General features: G+C 58.1%; 5 protein-coding genes across 5 annotated transcripts; 3 read left to right on the top strand and 2 right to left on the bottom strand.

The window, feature by feature from the left end:
• Positions 1-331: 331 nt before the first annotated feature.
• B0H64DRAFT_60307 (uncharacterized protein) lies at positions 332-1,064 on the top strand. Its single transcript, XM_062808491.1, has 2 exons — positions 332-529; positions 587-1,064. Exons 1-2 carry the CDS (start codon positions 498-500, stop codon positions 972-974), a joined length of 420 nt encoding a protein of 139 aa, XP_062654034.1. The 5' UTR covers positions 332-497; the 3' UTR covers positions 975-1,064.
• On the bottom strand, positions 975-2,587 carry B0H64DRAFT_412709 (uncharacterized protein). Its single transcript, XM_062804940.1, has 3 exons — positions 1,914-2,587; positions 1,760-1,844; positions 975-1,701 (listed from the first exon to the last, which is right to left on the bottom strand). The coding sequence occupies exons 1-3, from the start codon at positions 2,304-2,306 to the stop codon at positions 1,154-1,156; spliced, it is 1,026 nt and encodes a 341-aa protein (XP_062654033.1). The 5' UTR covers positions 2,307-2,587; the 3' UTR covers positions 975-1,153.
• A 114-nt stretch (positions 2,588-2,701) lies between these two features.
• B0H64DRAFT_412708 (uncharacterized protein) lies at positions 2,702-4,369 on the top strand. The gene is made up of 2 exons (XM_062804939.1): positions 2,702-3,464; positions 3,525-4,369. The coding sequence occupies exons 1-2, from the start codon at positions 3,075-3,077 to the stop codon at positions 4,083-4,085; spliced, it is 951 nt and encodes a 316-aa protein (XP_062654032.1). The 5' UTR covers positions 2,702-3,074; the 3' UTR covers positions 4,086-4,369.
• Positions 4,370-4,546: 177 nt separating this feature from the next.
• B0H64DRAFT_412707 (uncharacterized protein) lies at positions 4,547-6,502 on the top strand. Its single transcript, XM_062804938.1, has 3 exons — positions 4,547-4,785; positions 4,844-5,933; positions 6,029-6,502. Exons 1-3 carry the CDS (start codon positions 4,687-4,689, stop codon positions 6,205-6,207), a joined length of 1,368 nt encoding a protein of 455 aa, XP_062654031.1. The 5' UTR covers positions 4,547-4,686; the 3' UTR covers positions 6,208-6,502.
• Positions 6,503-7,822: 1,320 nt separating this feature from the next.
• On the bottom strand, positions 7,823-16,723 carry B0H64DRAFT_452612 (uncharacterized protein). The gene is made up of 10 exons (XM_062807209.1): positions 16,162-16,723; positions 16,012-16,098; positions 15,887-15,944; positions 15,503-15,836; positions 14,921-15,446; positions 14,132-14,849; positions 11,119-14,067; positions 9,293-11,064; positions 8,904-9,230; positions 7,823-8,836 (listed from the first exon to the last, which is right to left on the bottom strand). Exons 1-10 carry the CDS (start codon positions 16,339-16,341, stop codon positions 8,000-8,002), a joined length of 7,788 nt encoding a protein of 2,595 aa, XP_062654030.1. The 5' UTR covers positions 16,342-16,723; the 3' UTR covers positions 7,823-7,999.
• Between the last annotated feature and the right edge of the window lie 210 nt (positions 16,724-16,933).

The following is a 16,933-nucleotide window of genomic DNA, read 5'->3' as shown; positions in this document are numbered from 1 at the left end:
CATAAATAGAAGAAAAGAGGGGTTATTAAAATCATGGATGGAAAGACGAGGTCACGAACCCTCTGAGACTGGGGTGGGTTGAAGGAGATGACTGTTTTGTTGGGAGATGCCCAGTGGTTCTTTCGGATACCGCTTTGGGAATGAGAGCAGTTGCGTCTCATCATTCGTCGCGTCCCGCAGATCCCCACTAGCTTTGCAGCATCACCAGGTGACCAGTCTCAACTCAGGTTCGCTTTCAGTCGGTTCGAGGGCTTCGACTGACTCAGCAACTTGCTGAATCTAGTTGAACGGTGACGCGGCTTTGAGATTTGTTGAATGGTGAAGTCGTTGTTATGTGTTATGGGCTGGGATGGGGTGATGGGCAGATGATTACCTTACCTATATAAGGACGCCTTGGTTTCGAGCTTTTGCAGCAATCATCTCATCCTCTCAACACCATCCTCGCCACACCGTCCTTCAACTACCGAAACTCGCCAAACACCAAACACAATTACAAAATGGCAACCCCCGACATCGAAGCCGCCAAGATGTGAGACAACTCCGCGATAGAACGGGAAACCCTACAGCAACTGACCTTCCTGTCTAGCAAATACGCCGGACGCCCGCGTGAAGACGTCAAAATTCTCTACGACTACGAGCTCAAGAATGCGCCCGGCAAGTCGCTGGTGGCGCTCGAGCTGAGCTACAAGCCCGGCGGCTGGAGCCCGCCGCACACGCACAACGGCGCCCAGGCCGTGGCGTACGTGCTCGAGGGCGAGTTCCTCAGCGGCATGAACGGCAACCCGGCCAAGGTGTACAAGCCTGGCGAGCAGTTCCTCGAGCTGCCCGGCTGCCACCACACCGTCTCGGACAATGCGAGCATGACCGAGTCCATGAAGGCTATCGTGGTGCTGGTTATGGATACCGAGAAGCTGAAGGGCGAGAAGGGCTATGCCGCCATCACAGAGATTGACCCGGGTTGGGAGTGGGCTTGAGTACACCTCGAAGGAGAGGCTTACGAAGCAATAAATAGGCTGGTGGCACAACTGATACGATACAAAGGAAGAATAAAAGACCGATTCCTGCACCCGTTGCCTTTCCGTGCGTTTTCTAATGACCTAGGTACGGCAGGGTCTCTGTTCTAGGTCGTGCTGCCTCTTCCGCACTCAGGTTTTCAGCTTGGCGTCGGATTCGTCACCGGCCCCGGGCTCGGCTCCGTGAATAAACCCGGTTCAAGCGCGATCATCTTGTCCCTAGCTTTCTCCACCATGTCTGTCAACACCTCCCTGTTCTTCTCAAAGAGCTTGAAGCCCGGATCTCCGCCTCCTTCGAGCGCAGCCGCAATCTCTGCGAGTTTGTCTGCCCACTGCTTCCAGACGACAGGGCCGTTGCCGTTCTCCCAGCCCTCCCAAACGTATTTGCGGTGGATCACCGGCGGCAGCTGCTTCTTGACGCACTCGGCGTGGATGACGTCTCCGGACAGCAGTATCCATTGAGCGACGGCCATGATCTGGTAGTCCAGAAACTCTCCCAATGGCTGCATGATGGTAGATGAAATGAAAGACCCCTGCGAATGGAAACGACCCCTGTCTGCTGAGTCCAACCCGGCGGCCGTGCAGCGAGCTGAGAATGTATGAAAGCTGACAAAGGCGGCAACGCTGGCCTCGAAGTCGTCGATGTCCTCTTGGGACTTCAAGTTGTCGGCGTCCTCGGCCCTGACATCTGCGAAAGTTGGCATAATCAGTGCTTGTAACGCGGGAAAGGGGACGCGGTAACCAACATCCAGGGTCAGCCTCGAAGAGTTTCCATGACACAAGCGGATCGCGGGTCCAAATCTCACTGTCGATCCATTCGAATTCAGGTTGCTATTGCATGTAAGAAGAAAACTGTCAGATGTGATGTGGTATCCAACCCATGAACGAGGATGAACTTACCACGAATATCTTGACAACATGTGTGGGTAGTTTCCGCAACTCTGAGAACAATTGGATAACCTTGACCTGTTTTGGGTCGTCGTATTCCATTCCAACGGCCACTGCGAACACCGTCTCGTAAAATACCTCGAGGTAGCCGGTCCATCCTTTCTTTGTGCCGTTGAATCCATTGAATCTTGGCTCGTAGACTTCACTATATAGGTCATCGAAACGTCGCGCAAATGTGGCCGGGGCGTCGTCGTCGTCAGAAAGCAGATACTCCTTGAGAATGGTTGCGACGATTGATTCAAAGTCTCCCTCTGGACCCCCCCGTATCAGGTCGTCCACCACCGGCAACCAACCCCTGAGTGGCTCTGGTATGTAAGGGCGCTCAGATTGTGCACTGGTTGCCATCTTGAACTTGAATTGTTTTACAGGAGGGGGACGCTCGGATTGAACGGAAGCGACAAAAAGTGATGGGAGAAGTTGGAGAGGAGAGTAGAGGAGAACGGAGGAGAACGGCTCGCGGGATGCGAGTGTGCAAAACTATGCTCCAAATGTTGGTTGCATGCCCCGTCTCTTAAGCCTTGCAGGAAGTCCAACGGGGCCTCCCGGGAGGACGGGCGCCATGCCATGGTGTGTGATTGGTTGAGCAGTTGGAAAGATGTCGGCGGTTAACTTGAAGCAGGGGGTGGGGAAGATTGAACCGCAGAATCACGCATGGCAGAGTTCCAGGGTTACACTGAGATGTTGTGCGACGCAGATGTTGGTTCTGAACTCCAGACCTCAAACAAGCCTTTTAACCCGGGCCTCCATTTCATCTGAGGGGAATTCCTGTGAGAAAGTGCTAACCGCCGCAAGGGGCGCTATTCTTGGAATGTACATACATTATTCCCCTCCTCGACCTCAGCCCCCCGGTGCGACTCTGGATGGAGGCCGTTGCTGGGTGCTGGTTGCATACCCGGCCCTGTGGGTTTTCGAACTCGGCCTCTGCGGTTAACAAACCAATGATACCGGGAGGGGGTCCAGGCGCGCGCTTCACCTCTGCGTATCGCAGACCGCGGCCAGCTCCTTGAAACCGCCAGGCCCAGACACCCTGGGACATCTCGTTGGCCTGGTAAGCAGTTGGCTAGGAAAGGGGCTACCCAAGGAAAGGCTGTGTGTCAGTCGGCGCTTTGGACCATGATAAGTAGGCAGTCGGGGCCGGGCCTGTGGTGTCGAGTGTCCGGGAAACAACATCAAAGTGCCGGTCAATTCTGTGCCCATCGCAGCTACTCGACGCCCTTGCACCTCCAGCCTCAGTACCGTCCCCTCATACCCCTTTGCAGCATGGGGTGCGGTGGCTCTAAGGAGGAAGCGACGGAACAGCACCATGGATCCTTAGCAGGTGCAAGACCATCACGAAAACCTGCCGAGGACAGCGATACACTCTCCGACCTCAGTGTCCGCCCCGTACTCCGCTCCAGTCAACCAGGACACACCCGACCACCTACACGTCGTACCACTGCCCAAGTCTCGAAGCCGAAGCAACCAGACGGCAGAGTGAACTCGGCTAACCCCTCAACCTCATTCGTAAGTCTTTCTATACAAATCATGCCATACACCCCGACTAACACGCCGTGCTTTGCCTAGCAATACGTCTCACCACAAGGGAATATTTCGTTGAAGCGAGTGGAGCACATCGTCGCCAAAAGTCCTGCACCGCCAGCGAAGCCTCTCAAGGGAATGAGATACCCCAAGAGGTACTGGAATGGCGAAGGACCGGCCGATAACCGAACGCAAAACTTCAGTGATTGGGAGATCCGGCAGACGCAAGATCCGGCGGACGGCAGGAGTACGGAAACATACGAGTACCCCATCAAGACGCTCGTCCAGAAACCGCCATTCAGGTCAGAGTTCAACTTCGCAAAGAAGCCGGCCACCCTCAAGCAATGCATTCCAATACCGCCGCCCGATAGAAGGGGATATAAAGAGCGCTGGGAAAGACCGCCAAACGAGCCCGGCGCGATCCGCGCGGTGGTCAACAAGGACCAACAACTTGTCGGCGCAATGTACCACCCGGAGGGTGACACTCATGGGTTTTTGAGCGCGCGCTTGGAGCCCTTGGACGGAACGGGGCGCGGCGAGGTAGCCCGCTACAACGACAGGCAGCAAACTGGGCGGGACACTTGGCCAAAACGAGGACCGGATTGAAAGGGGGGGGTGGTGGTGGCAGAGCTCCAAGGTTAGGTACCTAGGTATGGAGAGTATTCCCGATGATGGATGTTGGTTTGAACTTTGAATCTCAAACAAGACCTTCGAAACCCCGGGCGGGCTTTCATCTCATGATTCGCATCCCACTGATAAGTGACAACCTGGCCCCCTAAACTGCCCTACTTCATGAAGGGGTGCAGAATACAGGAGCTATCTTTATCCCTAGGCCACAGCGAAGGCGGCGTAGGGGCTGCGATGTTTGGGATGCGCCGTCGTATGTAGAGGGCTCCCCTTACGCTTCTGGCTAAGATGATCGGCCTCCTGCAGCGAGCATGCGGTGTGCCATGGGTTGATATCATTTTGACGGTGTGACGCTACTGGGGGTTTCATGCCCCGCACCACACAAGAGATGACAGGAGCTGAGTGGCCAGCTTCGTGCGTTCTTGGACTGGACTTCAGAAGGCTGGCTGAAATCAAGCTGAATCTTCTCAATTTTATTGACATCGAGCGAAAGCGGGAGCGCAAACTCGACCGAGCTCTCCCACAGACCGCCCAATGAGTGTGTTGAAACAGCGAATATTGCGCTAAACCGTCTGTTTTCATGGAGGGATCACTGAATAGCTGCAGCTCGGGACCCGACGCGGTGACCTGGTGTTCATCTGATACACTCACGGCCGACCCAGACATTGCCGGCATTGGGGTACCGTACCGCCGGCTCATTCTCGTTTTCTCGATGGCCGTAAGCTGACACGCCACAGGTCATTAGTTCTTTTATCGCCTCTTCATGTCTGGCCATCATCAGCACATGCCTCTACCTCGTGCTCATCCGCTCCGGCCTCCTTCCGGACGGGAGTTTCGACCCGGCGGCCTGGCAGGCGCGCAACTTCCCTCCCAATGAGACTTTCAACCCGATCGACCGCTGGGTGCGCCAACACATCTGCACCCCGTTCGTCCGTTCCATCCTCAAGCGGAAGTGGATCGACCACGCCCGCCTCAACAAGCTCCGGCGCGCGCTCTTCGCCTTTGTCCTGTCGCTCGCCGACATGCAGCTGGTCGCGGGCATCGCCATGCTCACCGCCGCCGTCATCAAGCTGCACCACGACAGCATCTCGGTGTACCACTTCAGTATGGTGACAAACCTAGCTTGGTTCAGCAGCAACGTGCATCTGCTTGCTCTGTTGGCGATCCGGACGGAGCTGATTGGGAGTTTGAAGATTGGCCGCCGCTGGTTACCGCCCCCGCAAAAGGATATGTCGGTGTGGGGGAGGGCAAGATCGGCATTTAGCTGGGGAGGAGATATTATGGCACGGGTCATCTGTATGCTTACCCTGGCCGCGTTGCTATTGTACTGTTCGTATGTGTCTGGGGCCGATGGGTGGAACGACAACTACCACTGTCCCGCTGCCTGTGCAAAGGGGAGGGAGAAGGGAGGCGAGCCACTCGCATGGATGGTGGTCAATTTCGCTTTGGTGCTGCTGACGTATCCGGAGAGATGTCTAGCCTTATGGCCGGCGGTGGGAGCATGGTGGATCGACCGGGCGAGGCATCGGATTGTTGACAACAAAGGCCTGGCGAAACCAGACAGAGACCGGGAGATACGGCCATGGCGGAAGGTATTTGCCTGGTTCTGGTATGTCGGGTCCTCCGAAACCATAAGTATCGCCGTGGATGGGTTTCTATGGTTCGCCCTGGGCGTGTATTGGACTTTTGACGACAGGAACAGCGTCCACAACGAGTGGAAAGACTACACGGATATTGGAAAGGAGAATGATGTGGAAGGATTTGGGCAGTTGGTGCCTCTTCTACTCCTGGGACTTCCGTTCTTGCAGGTCCTTGAGATGTACAGCGGTGAGTTTTCCGAGTTGCTGCATTCGGGGGAAAGGGGAGGCGGGAAAGATGTAGTGCCTGGCACTTCGAACTGACATACTGTCGTCGACATATAGGACAATCGAGACAGGTACAACGCGAGGAGCAGGAGGAAAACGAGTTGCGGGCATTAGCAAGGACACGGCTGAACATCAGGAAGATGCGACAAAAGCACAAAAGAAATGCTACTAGGCCGGGGTGCCCACCCAACTACCGCCTAGTCCATCGCCACCGTGCTCGTATGATTGCTCGTTGAGCCATCTAGTCCACATGATGCGGGAGAGCGGGACTGCCTGGACCACTTCGGGGGGAGAAGGGTGCCATAACGGCTTTGGCATGGTCTCACCTGGACTCTCGTTTCAATGGCCTATCCTCTTGGTTGTTCTTCAGCTATTCTTCAGCTATACGCCCCGCGTTTTTCTATCTCTTCAAACAAATCGTGGTTGGACCAGGGCACAGGCAGTACTAGTGGTGCGCATTATCTAACGACCAACGACCCTCGAAGACTAAGGTACCTACGTGATATGCAAACGCTGGTGAAAAAGAGAATATTTTTACCCTGTGCTATTCCGTGCTTAGCTGAGGCAAGATACTACATGAAAGGAAGGGCCCAGTGCTCATCGCAATACTCTGCAAATACCAGCAACTGCCATACCCGTTGCTACCTGGTACTCCTCCGAAGCACCCGGCACGGTTTGTGTAAGGATCAAGAACTCTTTCGGCCTTCACGTTTAGACCCCGACATGAAGAAATACCTAATTTAGCATCGATATCCCGTCGAACCCAGCCCGTGTTTTTTGCCTGGACTTTCTGTTCGACAGGGTGGTCAGACTCAGCCGTGCTCACGACTCGCACGACGCACAAAGCCCCTGCTTCTGAGTTTTAACCACTCGTGACACCCGAACGCCCACCACCAAGCTGATTGGAAATTTGTAATCCCCATTTTGTCTTACAGTTTGTTGTGTATCGTTGAACACGGGTGCCCGAGGGTGCGGGAGCGAAGTGCGTCTGTGAGATGCCCACTCTGGTTAGAGCCATCAAGACAGTCGCACAAACTCCCTTAACTAGGTGTGACTGGGTGACTAAGTGTGGCGACGGAAGTGTGGCGACGGTGCTACCACAAGTGGGCGCGGATAGGTACCGGACGGTGACACAAGTGACAAAACGGAAGAGAAATCGAACGGGTCCCTGGATAGGTTCCTCAAAGACAACCCGGGTTATCCTGGATCAGAGAATCCTTCGTTTCCGAGGGCTTGTTCTCGACCTGACTCAGGTTGCATCGATCCCACCCACTCGCAGGGTGGTCAGCGAGTTTCCTGTGCCGCGGGGACCATGGTGAACAGAGAGAGATGCTCAACGGATTGGCGATCTCGACCCCTGTCTAGCCTCCCCCGTCGGCTCCTCCCTGCCCTCTCTCTGACTGGCCCCTGATAGCTCAACAACAAAGCAACTCGGACTGACGATCCACGATCGGGGACCCGCTGCCGATCAAGGCCGTTCCCGGGCAGTTGGGCTGCGAGCTCATCACTCAGGACCTCCACTGCAGGTCAAACTATTGCTTATCGGACTATCAAGGCCCTTCAGACTATTCGAACTAGTTACAAAATTCCGCTAGGCCCAACAGCTATGCAAAGACCAGGCCACCCAACCGCCGGCGGCGGCGGAGTCTCTCCGCCCCCTCCCTTGTCCCGAACGCCCGAACGCAGACTTCCCCCTTCCCCCCTAACGGTACCCAATAGAAACAAGCAAAACCAAACCCCAACCCACTCACCCACTGACAACACACGCTGAAGACAAACCAACAAGTCAGACAATGCAACGCCAGACCCGTGAAAACCCTCCGGCCCCCCCACCCTCCATCGACCCCCCCCCCCCTCAAAGCAATATCCCCCCGATCGACACACAGACGACCCACGCATGCCATCCATGATCCCATGCCACACTAACACACACCCACACCCACAGACAGACAGATAGACGGAACAGACGTGCAGACAAGACACACTAACCAACCCCCCCATCTAGGCCCCATCCCAACCCATCCCAAATCAGCACTCCACAAACCGGCTCTTCACCGCCACGGCCTCGGCCAGCCCCGCCAGGCTCGCGCTCTGCATGATGTCGAAGATGGACAGGTCGGCCCCGGCCTTGAGCGCCAGCATGTTGCGCAGCTCCACCGCCACCAGCGAGTCGACCCCGTACGACGCCAGCGACTTGCACGCCACCACGTCGCCGGCCCCGAGCATGAAGATGTCCGTCAGCTTCGCCGCCACCCCCTCCACCACGTGCGCCGCGGCCTCCGCGAGGGTGGTGGAGGCGGCCAGGAGGGATGCGAGGTCGTTGCTTGCCGATCCCGTTTTGTTGGGCCCTCCGTTTTGTCCCGATGCGGCTGCTGCTGCTTGTTGGTGGCCGAGGCTGGCGAAGCGTTGGTCGCGCTGCAGGGGGGAGTCTTCTTCCTTGGTGGGCCCCGTGTTGAGGCCGAGGGCGAGTGAGCCGGCGTAGGGGGTTGCGATGGCGGAGCCGATGGCCGCGAGCACGTCGTCTTCGCCGAGGGCTGTGAAGCCGTGTCGCTGCAGCGCGGCGATGGTCTTGCCCTGCTCGTCGTCGGCGAGGTAGCCGACCGACTTGACGATGCCCAGGTCGATGGACACCCCTGCCAGCCCCTGCTCGATCCGGTGTCGCGCGAGTGCGTCCTGGAAGGCCCCGCCTGCTGAGTAGTTGGCCTGGCTGGCGAACCCGACCACGCCGATGAGTGAGGACAGCATGATGTAGAAGTCGAGGTCGTCGTGGTCGGCGAAGTAGCGGTGCAGGTTCCAGCTGCCCTGCACTTTGGGTGCCAGCGCCGCCTTGTGGTCGTCGAGTGACATGTGTTCCAACACCGAGTCCTGTAGTGAGAAGCATGGTTAGCATGTTTGGTTTTGTTGGTTTGATTCCTGGGATGTGGCAACTTACCCTGAGTTCCATCCCGCCGTGGATGATTCCCTTGATGGGCGGTCTCCTCGCCCGGGAGTGCTCATCGAACGCCCGCTGCAGCTCGCCCATGTTTGAAATATCGCAACCAACCGCCGTGACATCCACGCTGTGCCCTGTCGCGCCGAGTTCCTCTTGGAGGCTCTCAACCTTACCTCCGGTGTTGGCGCTCCTTGAAACGACAACTAAGTGCCGTGCGCCGTGCTCGGCGAGCCAGTGACAGATAGACCTGCCAATGCCGCCGAACCCACCCACGACAACGTACGATGCATCGGGGCGGAGTCGGGTGGCAGCCGTCCGGGGGATCACCTGGATACGGTGTTAGTAAAGTAATATTAATGTCAAGGGTGTCACGTTCAATAGGTACATACCGGAACCAACGTCTCAGGGGTAACAGCCAGCACAATTTTCCCCATGTGCTTGCCGGCTTGCATCAACCGGAAAGCCTTCTCTACCTCGGACAATTGGTAGACGGTGACGGGATGAACGGCGTCGATCTCCTTAGCCGCCACCAGCTTGACCACATGCTTCAGGATCCGGTTCGCCTGCATCGGCTTGCGCTCACCCAGGGTGATGATGTCAACGCTGGAGAAAGACACGGCCCGGGTAAAGGCCTCCATGGCGAGGCTGTTGTTGAGCTCAAAGTCACGCTTTCCGAGCTCGACGAAGCGGCCGAAGGGGGCGAGGCAGTTGAAGCTCTCTTGGAGGAGGGAGCCTGCCAACGAGTTGAGCACCACATCTACCCCCTTCCCCCCCGTCACGTCCATGATACCCCCAGCAAAGCTCGTATCGCGGCTGGAGAAGATGTGGTCCGCCCGGATGCCATAGTGCTCCATGACGAACCGGCGCTTCTCCTCGGTGCCGACCGTGACAAACACCTCGGCGCCAACGCGTTGGGCCAGCATAATAGCAGCCTGGCCCACACCACCAGTAGCCGCGTGGATGAGCACCGACTCACCCGGCTGCAACCTGGCCATATCATACAGCGACAGGTAGGCGGTCACGTACTGGGTTGGCAGCGACGCGGCCGTCTCAAAGGCCATCTCGTTGGGGATGTGGACCACACTGCTCCAGTGCACGCGGGTCTTGCTCCCGTAGTGGCCCCTCAGCAGGACTGACACGCGGTCGCCCGGCCGGTAGCCCATCGCCGCAGCTCCCGCGCTCACTCGCTTGACCACGCCGGCGCAGTCGTAGCCCATAACCTTGGACTTCAGCTGGCCCATGGCGACCATGACGTCGCGAAAGTTGACGCCGAAGGCTCGCGGCTCCACCTCGACGAAGTCGTCTGGGAGTGGCTCTGCGGCGGTCGGGTCGTCGTCGAAGGCGAGGGTGTCGAGGAGACCGGTCGTGCCGATGGTTAGGCGGAGGGGCCGGTCAGACTGCAAGAAGGGCTCGAGTCTCGGGGTTGGTGCCTCGGGGGCCGGGCCAAACACGGACTTGTTCCGGTCGGTGTCCTTGATGTACCGGGGGATGTGGATGACGCCGTCTCTCTCGGCGAATTCGTAGTCGGTCGAGGATTCACCCGCCGTGGAGCCGTCGAAGAAGCCCTTGAATACCTCGGTGATGGACTTGACTGCTTCGGGGGACCACATGGGCTTGGAGGGGTCCATGTCGAGCGTGCCCAGGCGCTTTCCGGAGTACTCCTGTCTGAGGGATCGGAGGAAACCCGAGGCGAGACTCGCCAGGGGGTTAATGCAGGCATCGGCACCGCCCTGGGTCAACCAGAGCAGGCCCTTTGATCTTGTGCAGACGGCCTTGAGGCCCTCGAACCGTGTGGCATCGGCGTTGGCCAAGATGGGATTCTCCGGGTCGTCTACGAAAATGCAGACTTTGTTGTCGTCGACCGGGGCGTGTTCGAGGGTGTGCACGCTCGGGACAGTCCAGGTGAGCAGGCCGATGGAGAGGCGGAGTTGGTCGATCCAGGAGTCTGGCGCCGAGGTGCCAGCCGTGACGAGGGCGATATCGAAGTCGAACTTGGGCGGGTTTGCCACGGCGGTCGAGGAGACGACGCTGAACGAGTAGAGCTCGTCGTCGTCACAATCCCGCACTTCGGCCTCGACTCCACGGAAGCCAGTCTTGTGCAGGACGCGGTCCCACATGGGGATTGTCAGGGACGGGCTGAATTTGCGGTCCTCTTCCTCACCTAGAACAAGTATTAGCAACCCCGTGTCATGGATCAAGATAGAGAGAAACTTACTCAGCCACCAACCCTGCAGGAAGCCAAAGACGAACTGAATGTCCATCTGGTCCTTGGTCGTCTCCATGAAGAACAGCTTACCCCCAGGCTTGAGCAGCTTCCTGACGTTGGCCATGGTGTTCTGCATCGACTGCGTGGCATGAAGGACCTGGCAAGCCACAACGACATCGTACGAGCCCTCCTCGAACCCCTGAGCGGCCGGATCCTGCTCGATATCCAACTTCTTATACCGCATCAACCCCTCCCAATCCCGGAACTTCTCCTTGGCCGCCTCAAAGAACCCCGACGACACATCGGTAAAGTCATACGACCCAACCTCCCTCCCTCCCCCCCGACCCAACGCATTTAGAATCTGTGTCGTCGCACCCCCCGTCCCGCCACCAATCTCAATCACCTTCGCCCTCGGATGCTTATGCGCATGCAGCGCCACCAGCTCCCCCAGCTTCGCATTCGCCCTTGCCCACTTGAGCCCATCCAAATAATACCGCTGCAACAACCCCCCCTCCAACATCAGCTCCAGCGCCGTGCACTCGCCCCTCAGGATCCCCACAATCCTCTCCCCAAGTCGGCACACCATCTCCCCATTCGCACTCCCCACCCGCACCCGCTCCAGCACCCTGGCCCTCTCCTTCGGAGCGACATCCACCACCCCCCACGTCTCACTCCCCGGCGCCAGCGCCCCCGTGCGCGCCAGCTCCGCCTGCAGACGCATCCACAGGTAGAATTTCCGCTGGTGCCACTCGAGGCGCTGGACGTCGGCCGCGCTGAGCTGGGCGAGCGCGTCCTGGATGTAGACCAGGCAGGCGCGGCGCAGATCGAGCAGCTGCTCGGCTTCTTTGCCGGAGAGCTCGCTGCCGAGGTGGGCTTGCAGGAAGGGCGCTGTTAGGTGGTTGATGTCGGGGGCCCATTTGGTGGTGGTGAATTTCTCTTGCTCGTGGGGGGGTGGGGTGGGTGGGGTGGTGGTGCCGATGGATTGGTAGAGGAAGTCGGTGATGGTGATTACGGGGGTGGTTGGTGTCGAGGTACTGGTGTTGTTGGTGTTGTTGGTGTTGTTGGCGACGGCGATGGAGGTGGTCATGGTTTGCGCGTCGTGGTGGGTGAGGTCGGTGTAGGCCTTGAAGGCGTGCCCGGCTTGCGGGCTGATGTCGTGGGATATCCAGAGCTTGCGAATCGATCTGGGTACTTTGGGTGTGCCGACGCTGTTGCCTGCGCCGGGGAGGGCAGTGTAGGCGGCCTGGAACACCGAGTCGAGCGTTGTCGGGTGCACAACGTGTTCGTGCTGGTGCTGCTTGGGCATGGTGGCCTCGGAGTCGACAACGGTGAAGGACGTGACTGACTGCTTGCCGCGGGCGCGGATGGTCTTGAGGTTCTGGAAGATGGGACCATGGGAGATACCTCCGGAGTTCAGGCTGGCGTAGATGTCGCGCGGGCTGATGCGGACTCGGTACGCGGAGTCCTCTGCCGGTGCGCTGACGTTCCATCTTGGCTTCCGGGCATCCTGCTGACCGCTTGCAGGAGCATACTCAACCATGATCAGGCCCTTGCAGTGGTCGGTCCACTTGTTGTCCGAGGTGACAGACTGCACCTGGAACTCGGAGTAGTCCTTGGTATCGAGTGCCCTGTCGCCGCATGGCCGGAGCGAGAGTTGTAGCTCGATGCCCTCGCTGGTCTCCGGCACGACTAGCGCATTGAGGATGTCAACGTCCCGTAGCTGGTACCCCTGAAGCTTCCTGTCTGGAAACTGTCGGGAGGCAAGGTACGATGCACCCTCGATGGCCATCGAGAGGTAGCCAGCTGCAGGGTAGATGATGGTGTTTTGCACAACGTGATCCCGGATCCAGGGGACGTCGTTGATGCGGACAAAGTGCCTCCACGAGGGTGCCTCGAGGTTGGTGCCAAGGACCAGGGAGCCCAGCAGATCGTGAGGCTTCTCAGCTCTGGCTCGGAGCGCCTTGTTTGCTCGCGGCTCGTTCCAGTGCCGGGTCTGGTGGTTCCACGGGTACCGGGGCAAGTCGTGCAAGACCTTCAGGCCATGCTTCCCGTAGGGGAAGTTGACAGCGGCGAGGTTGAGCGGGTAGCTCTTCTGCATGAGGTTGCCAACCAGAGCCTGCATCGTGTCCACGGCGTTTTGCTTTCTGATCAAGCAGCTCGCGTAGGGAATTTCGACATCCTTGAACTCGGGCATCCCCATGATATCCTGGATGGGCCCAGAGAGAGCGGCATGCGGCCCAACTTCAATGACCATGTCAACGGCCGGCTCGCTCTCCGGGGTCTCAAAGCACATGCTGCGGTACGCCTCCACAAAGCGGACGGGGCCAGTCAGACTCCTCACCCAGTGGCCAGGGCTTCCGATGGACTCGACATCGTCCAGCCTAGTTCCGGTAGCAGGGGACGAGAAGACCAAGTCGAGGCTGTCTTGCGCAGGACGGACCTTGTTCTCCATGGAGGCGTAGTAGGCATCCGCGACAGCCTCCATGTGGTGGGAATGCCAGGCCGCGTCGACCTTGAGGCGGCGAGCAAAGATGTTGTCCTGCTTCAGGAGAGCCTCGAGCTGGTCGAGACCGCACACGTCGCCAGAGACGGTGATACTACTGGGGCTGTTTTCACAGGCCAGCACCACCTTCCCCTCAGACACAAGCGGGAGATACTTCTCGCTGTCCTTCGCGCCCAGGCCGACAGCCACCATGCCGCCCTTCCGGGCAAACTGGCGGCTCCCCTCTGAGGCCAGACCTCCGCGCGCAAACGCGATTGTCATGGCGGAGGCGAGGTCGAGGGCACCGGCGGCGTACGCAGCGGCAATCTCGCCACTCGAGTGGCTTGTTACTGCCGTTGGGTTGATACCCCAGGCGCGCAGGAGCTGGGTCAGGGCAATCTGCACAGCAACGCAGACCGGTGTACTGTAGTCGAGCTGGTTCACCCTCGATGTTTCTTGGTCCCGGTTTAGTTCCTCTGTGAGAGCATCATGTTAGTTACTAATAAAGAGAAGGGGGGGTAGCATTCTCCAAAAACGTACCGATCATGTTCCACCGAGCTCCCAGCCTTTTGAGCTGCGCGTCGCAGTCCAGCAGGGCCGCCTTGAAGACCGGGTACACATCAACGAGCTCTCTCCCCATAGCCCACCATTGGGCACCCTGGCCGGTGTATACAAACCCCAGCCTAAGGGCTGAAGAAGATTCCCTCTTTACAGGCTTGTTCTTGCCGGACTCGAGGGACTTAACCAGGCCTTTGATGCTGCTGGCAGTGAACGTCGACATCCAGGGGAACTGAGAGCGGCGGTGGCCGAGCGTGTAAGCCAGGTTGTCGAGGAAGGCCTCCTCGTCGGCGGGGTTGACAGATAGGAGGTGGTTCTTGAGGTTATCGGCCATGGCCTGGGTTGCCCTCTCGTCTTTTCCACTCAGAAGAAAGACGCGGGAGCGTGCCGGATCCTCGTCCTCTTCGATGCTCACACCACTGTCCTTTCGGGAGTGGCCGTGACCATGTCCATTTGCGCCATTCGTGTGTCCGTTCATGTGTCCGTTCGTGTATCCATTCACACCGTTCCTGTGGCCGTTTGTGACGCCGTTGCCGTTCCCGTTTGGCGCAGAAACCCGAACTGCACGGGAGGTGGCGGCGACGAAGGAGTCGAGGCTCTCCATAATGACATGGGCATTGGAGCCGCCGTAGCCAAAGTTGTTGATGGATGCTCGCCTGACGCCGTCTGGCTCGGGCCAGGACTCGAGAGATGTGGGAACCTAAAACAGTGGTCAGTCTCGCGGAACTACTGTGTAAGTGGTCGGGGAGAAGGAGACCAGGAATCACGAACCTTCAGTTTCCACTCATCGAGATGCAGCTTTGCGTTGGGTTTCTCAAAGTTAATGCTTGGTGGAATTTGCCCCTTCTCCAAGGCTAGTGCTACCTTGATGATGGCCGCAACACCACTCGCCGTCTCGGTGTGGCCGATATTTGTCTTCACGGAGCCGATTCGAAGGGGCTCGCCATGCGTTCTGGTGTCCTTGAAGACTGACGCAATCGCAGCCACCTCGATGGGGTCTCCAGTTGGTGTCCCGGTGCCGTGTGCCTCAAAGTATGCCGTCTGTGCTGGGTTGAGGCCGGCTCTCCGGTAGCAGTCGCGGACGAGGGCTTCTTGTGCTTCGCCACTTGGGGTTGTGATGGTTTCTGTCTTGCCATCCTGGTTGACGCCGCTCTCCCTGATAATGGCGCGGATAGGGTCGCCGTCCCGGAGAGCGTCGTCTAACCTCTTCAGGACCACCGTCGCAGATCCCTCGCCGCGCCCGTACCCGTTGGCGCGGCTGTCGAAAGCATACGACTTGCCGTCTTTGGAGATGAGTCTATACCTTGTTAACAAAATCGGGCACGCAAGATCCTAATCTCGGAGTGAACCTACGTCATGGATGACATGGCGAGGAACATATCAGGGTTGAACATGACGTTGGCACCGCCCACGATGGACATGTTTGATTCCCCTGTCTTCAGGCTCTGGCATCCCTGGTGCAGCGCTGTGAGTGTCGTGGAGCACCCAGTATCGACCGACATGCTAGGCCCGCGCAGGTCAAAGAAGTGGGAAAGTCTGTTTGAGGCCATTGCTGCCCCTGTCCCCATGAGGAGGAATCTGGGCAACGCATCGGGGTCACGGACAAGACTCTCGTGGTAGTCCCGGAAGAAGGACCCCGCGTATACTGATGTGTTAGACCCGGCCACATCCTGTAATGAGATTCCGGCTGCGTTACTGTCAGTTGACAGTCCGCTGAATTCGAGGCGGGAACCATACCGCTTTCTAGAGCTTCGTATGTTGACTCTAATTGGAGCCGAAACTGGGGATCTAATGCCTGCTCTGTGTCAGAAGGCGGTTCCGAGGCGAGTATGTTGGTTTTGGGAACGACGAGCGGAACTTACTGCTGCTGTCTCGGCAGAGAGACTGAAGAAGTGGGCATCAAATAGACCAACGTCCTCCTTGAGGAAGTGCCCCCCAACAACATTCGTCTATTCGATACGCCGTTAGCACTCCGCCCGCACTCGCCTGAAGGTTCGTTGTCCCGTGCTCACCCCATTCAATTTCTCAAAGTTTGGGTGATGGAACCCGTCGATATCGAACCGGTCCTTGGGGATTTCGGACCACGCGCTCCGCCCTTCAGCAAGGAGGTTCCAGAGCTTCTCGGGGTTGTCGACGTCGCCCGCGAATCGACAACTCATGCCAATGATGGCAATAGGGGTGTTGGAAGTCATGTTTACTGATCTGTGTATTCTGTGTTGTGCTGCCCGAGTGTTGTTGAAACAAAATCAAGAGTCCGCAAGGGAGATGGCGAGTGTTACATTCAAGTGCCGGGAAAGGTGCTTGGTGGAGGCTATATGTACGGGATCCATCTTCTCTCCACCTCCTCGATGAGTGATCGAGGAGCTAGATCGGGATGCCCGAGCCGCACACCTACGGCATGCCCGCTCGGCATCACCATCGTGCTACTTTCCCCTCTGGGTTCCCCTCATCTTCGCTCCCAAAGCAGCATAGATGGTCCCCTTCATGCCAACAGTCCCGGTCGTGATTGAACACCCCTCACCCAACAGCTAATTGAGATACTCCGACCGCCTAATCGAGTGTATATAAACTCCGATTCAGCTGCTGAACCCACTCAGCTGCGGAGGTTGTGGAGGGTAGGACCGGGGAACCTTGTGGGAGGGTGGGCACCCGAGACCTGGGGAACGCACGTCATCGGTGTTGGGCTTGCGATGGAGGGCCCTGCGAGATAAGCCTGTCGCCATTCATTCCGAGGCTCTTTGGCCGTCCGAGCCTACCCCGGGGTAAACGGCGGCCCACTCCGCC

Source organism: Chaetomium fimeti (assembly GCF_033439085.1).
Source record: "Chaetomium fimeti strain CBS 168.71 chromosome Unknown B0H64scaffold_13, whole genome shotgun sequence".
Taxonomy (NCBI): Eukaryota; Fungi; Ascomycota; class Sordariomycetes; order Sordariales; family Chaetomiaceae; genus Chaetomium; species Chaetomium fimeti.
Note: the sequence above shows the minus strand (reverse complement) of the source record. Positions and strands in the feature narration are given on the sequence as shown.

What these genes read in the sequence shown, in the direction of transcription:
- B0H64DRAFT_60307 (XM_062808491.1), top strand. Translation starts at nt 498, where the DNA reads ATGGCAACCCCCGACATCGAAGCCGCCAAGAT. An exon ending in GACATCGAAGCCGCCAAGAT is followed by an intron (nt 530 to 586) that starts GTGAGACAACTC and finishes CTTCCTGTCTAG; the next exon opens with CAAATACGCCGGACGCCCGC.
- B0H64DRAFT_412709 (XM_062804940.1), bottom strand. Translation starts at nt 2,306, where the DNA reads ATGGCAACCAGTGCACAATCTGAGCGCCCTTACATACCAGAGCCACTC. An exon ending in ATGTTGTCAAGATATTCGTG is followed by an intron (nt 1,845 to 1,913) that starts GTAAGTTCATCC and finishes TACATGCAATAG; the next exon opens with CAACCTGAATTCGAATGGAT. An exon ending in CTTCGAGGCTGACCCTGGAT is followed by an intron (nt 1,702 to 1,759) that starts GTTGGTTACCGC and finishes CAACTTTCGCAG; the next exon opens with ATGTCAGGGCCGAGGACGCC.
- B0H64DRAFT_412708 (XM_062804939.1), top strand. Translation starts at nt 3,075, where the DNA reads ATGATAAGTAGGCAGTCGGGGCCGGGCCTGTGGTGTCGAGTGTCCGGG. An exon ending in CTAACCCCTCAACCTCATTC is followed by an intron (nt 3,465 to 3,524) that starts GTAAGTCTTTCT and finishes TGCTTTGCCTAG; the next exon opens with CAATACGTCTCACCACAAGG.
- B0H64DRAFT_412707 (XM_062804938.1), top strand. Translation starts at nt 4,687, where the DNA reads ATGGAGGGATCACTGAATAGCTGCAGCTCGGGACCCGACGCGGTGACC. An exon ending in CAGACATTGCCGGCATTGGG is followed by an intron (nt 4,786 to 4,843) that starts GTACCGTACCGC and finishes GACACGCCACAG; the next exon opens with GTCATTAGTTCTTTTATCGC. An exon ending in GGTCCTTGAGATGTACAGCG is followed by an intron (nt 5,934 to 6,028) that starts GTGAGTTTTCCG and finishes GTCGACATATAG; the next exon opens with GACAATCGAGACAGGTACAA.
- B0H64DRAFT_452612 (XM_062807209.1), bottom strand. Translation starts at nt 16,341, where the DNA reads ATGACTTCCAACACCCCTATTGCCATCATTGGCATGAGTTGTCGATTC. An exon ending in TCTCTGCCGAGACAGCAGCA is followed by an intron (nt 15,945 to 16,011) that starts GTAAGTTCCGCT and finishes GACACAGAGCAG; the next exon opens with GCATTAGATCCCCAGTTTCG. An exon ending in CTCGCCATGTCATCCATGAC is followed by an intron (nt 15,447 to 15,502) that starts GTAGGTTCACTC and finishes AACAAGGTATAG; the next exon opens with ACTCATCTCCAAAGACGGCA.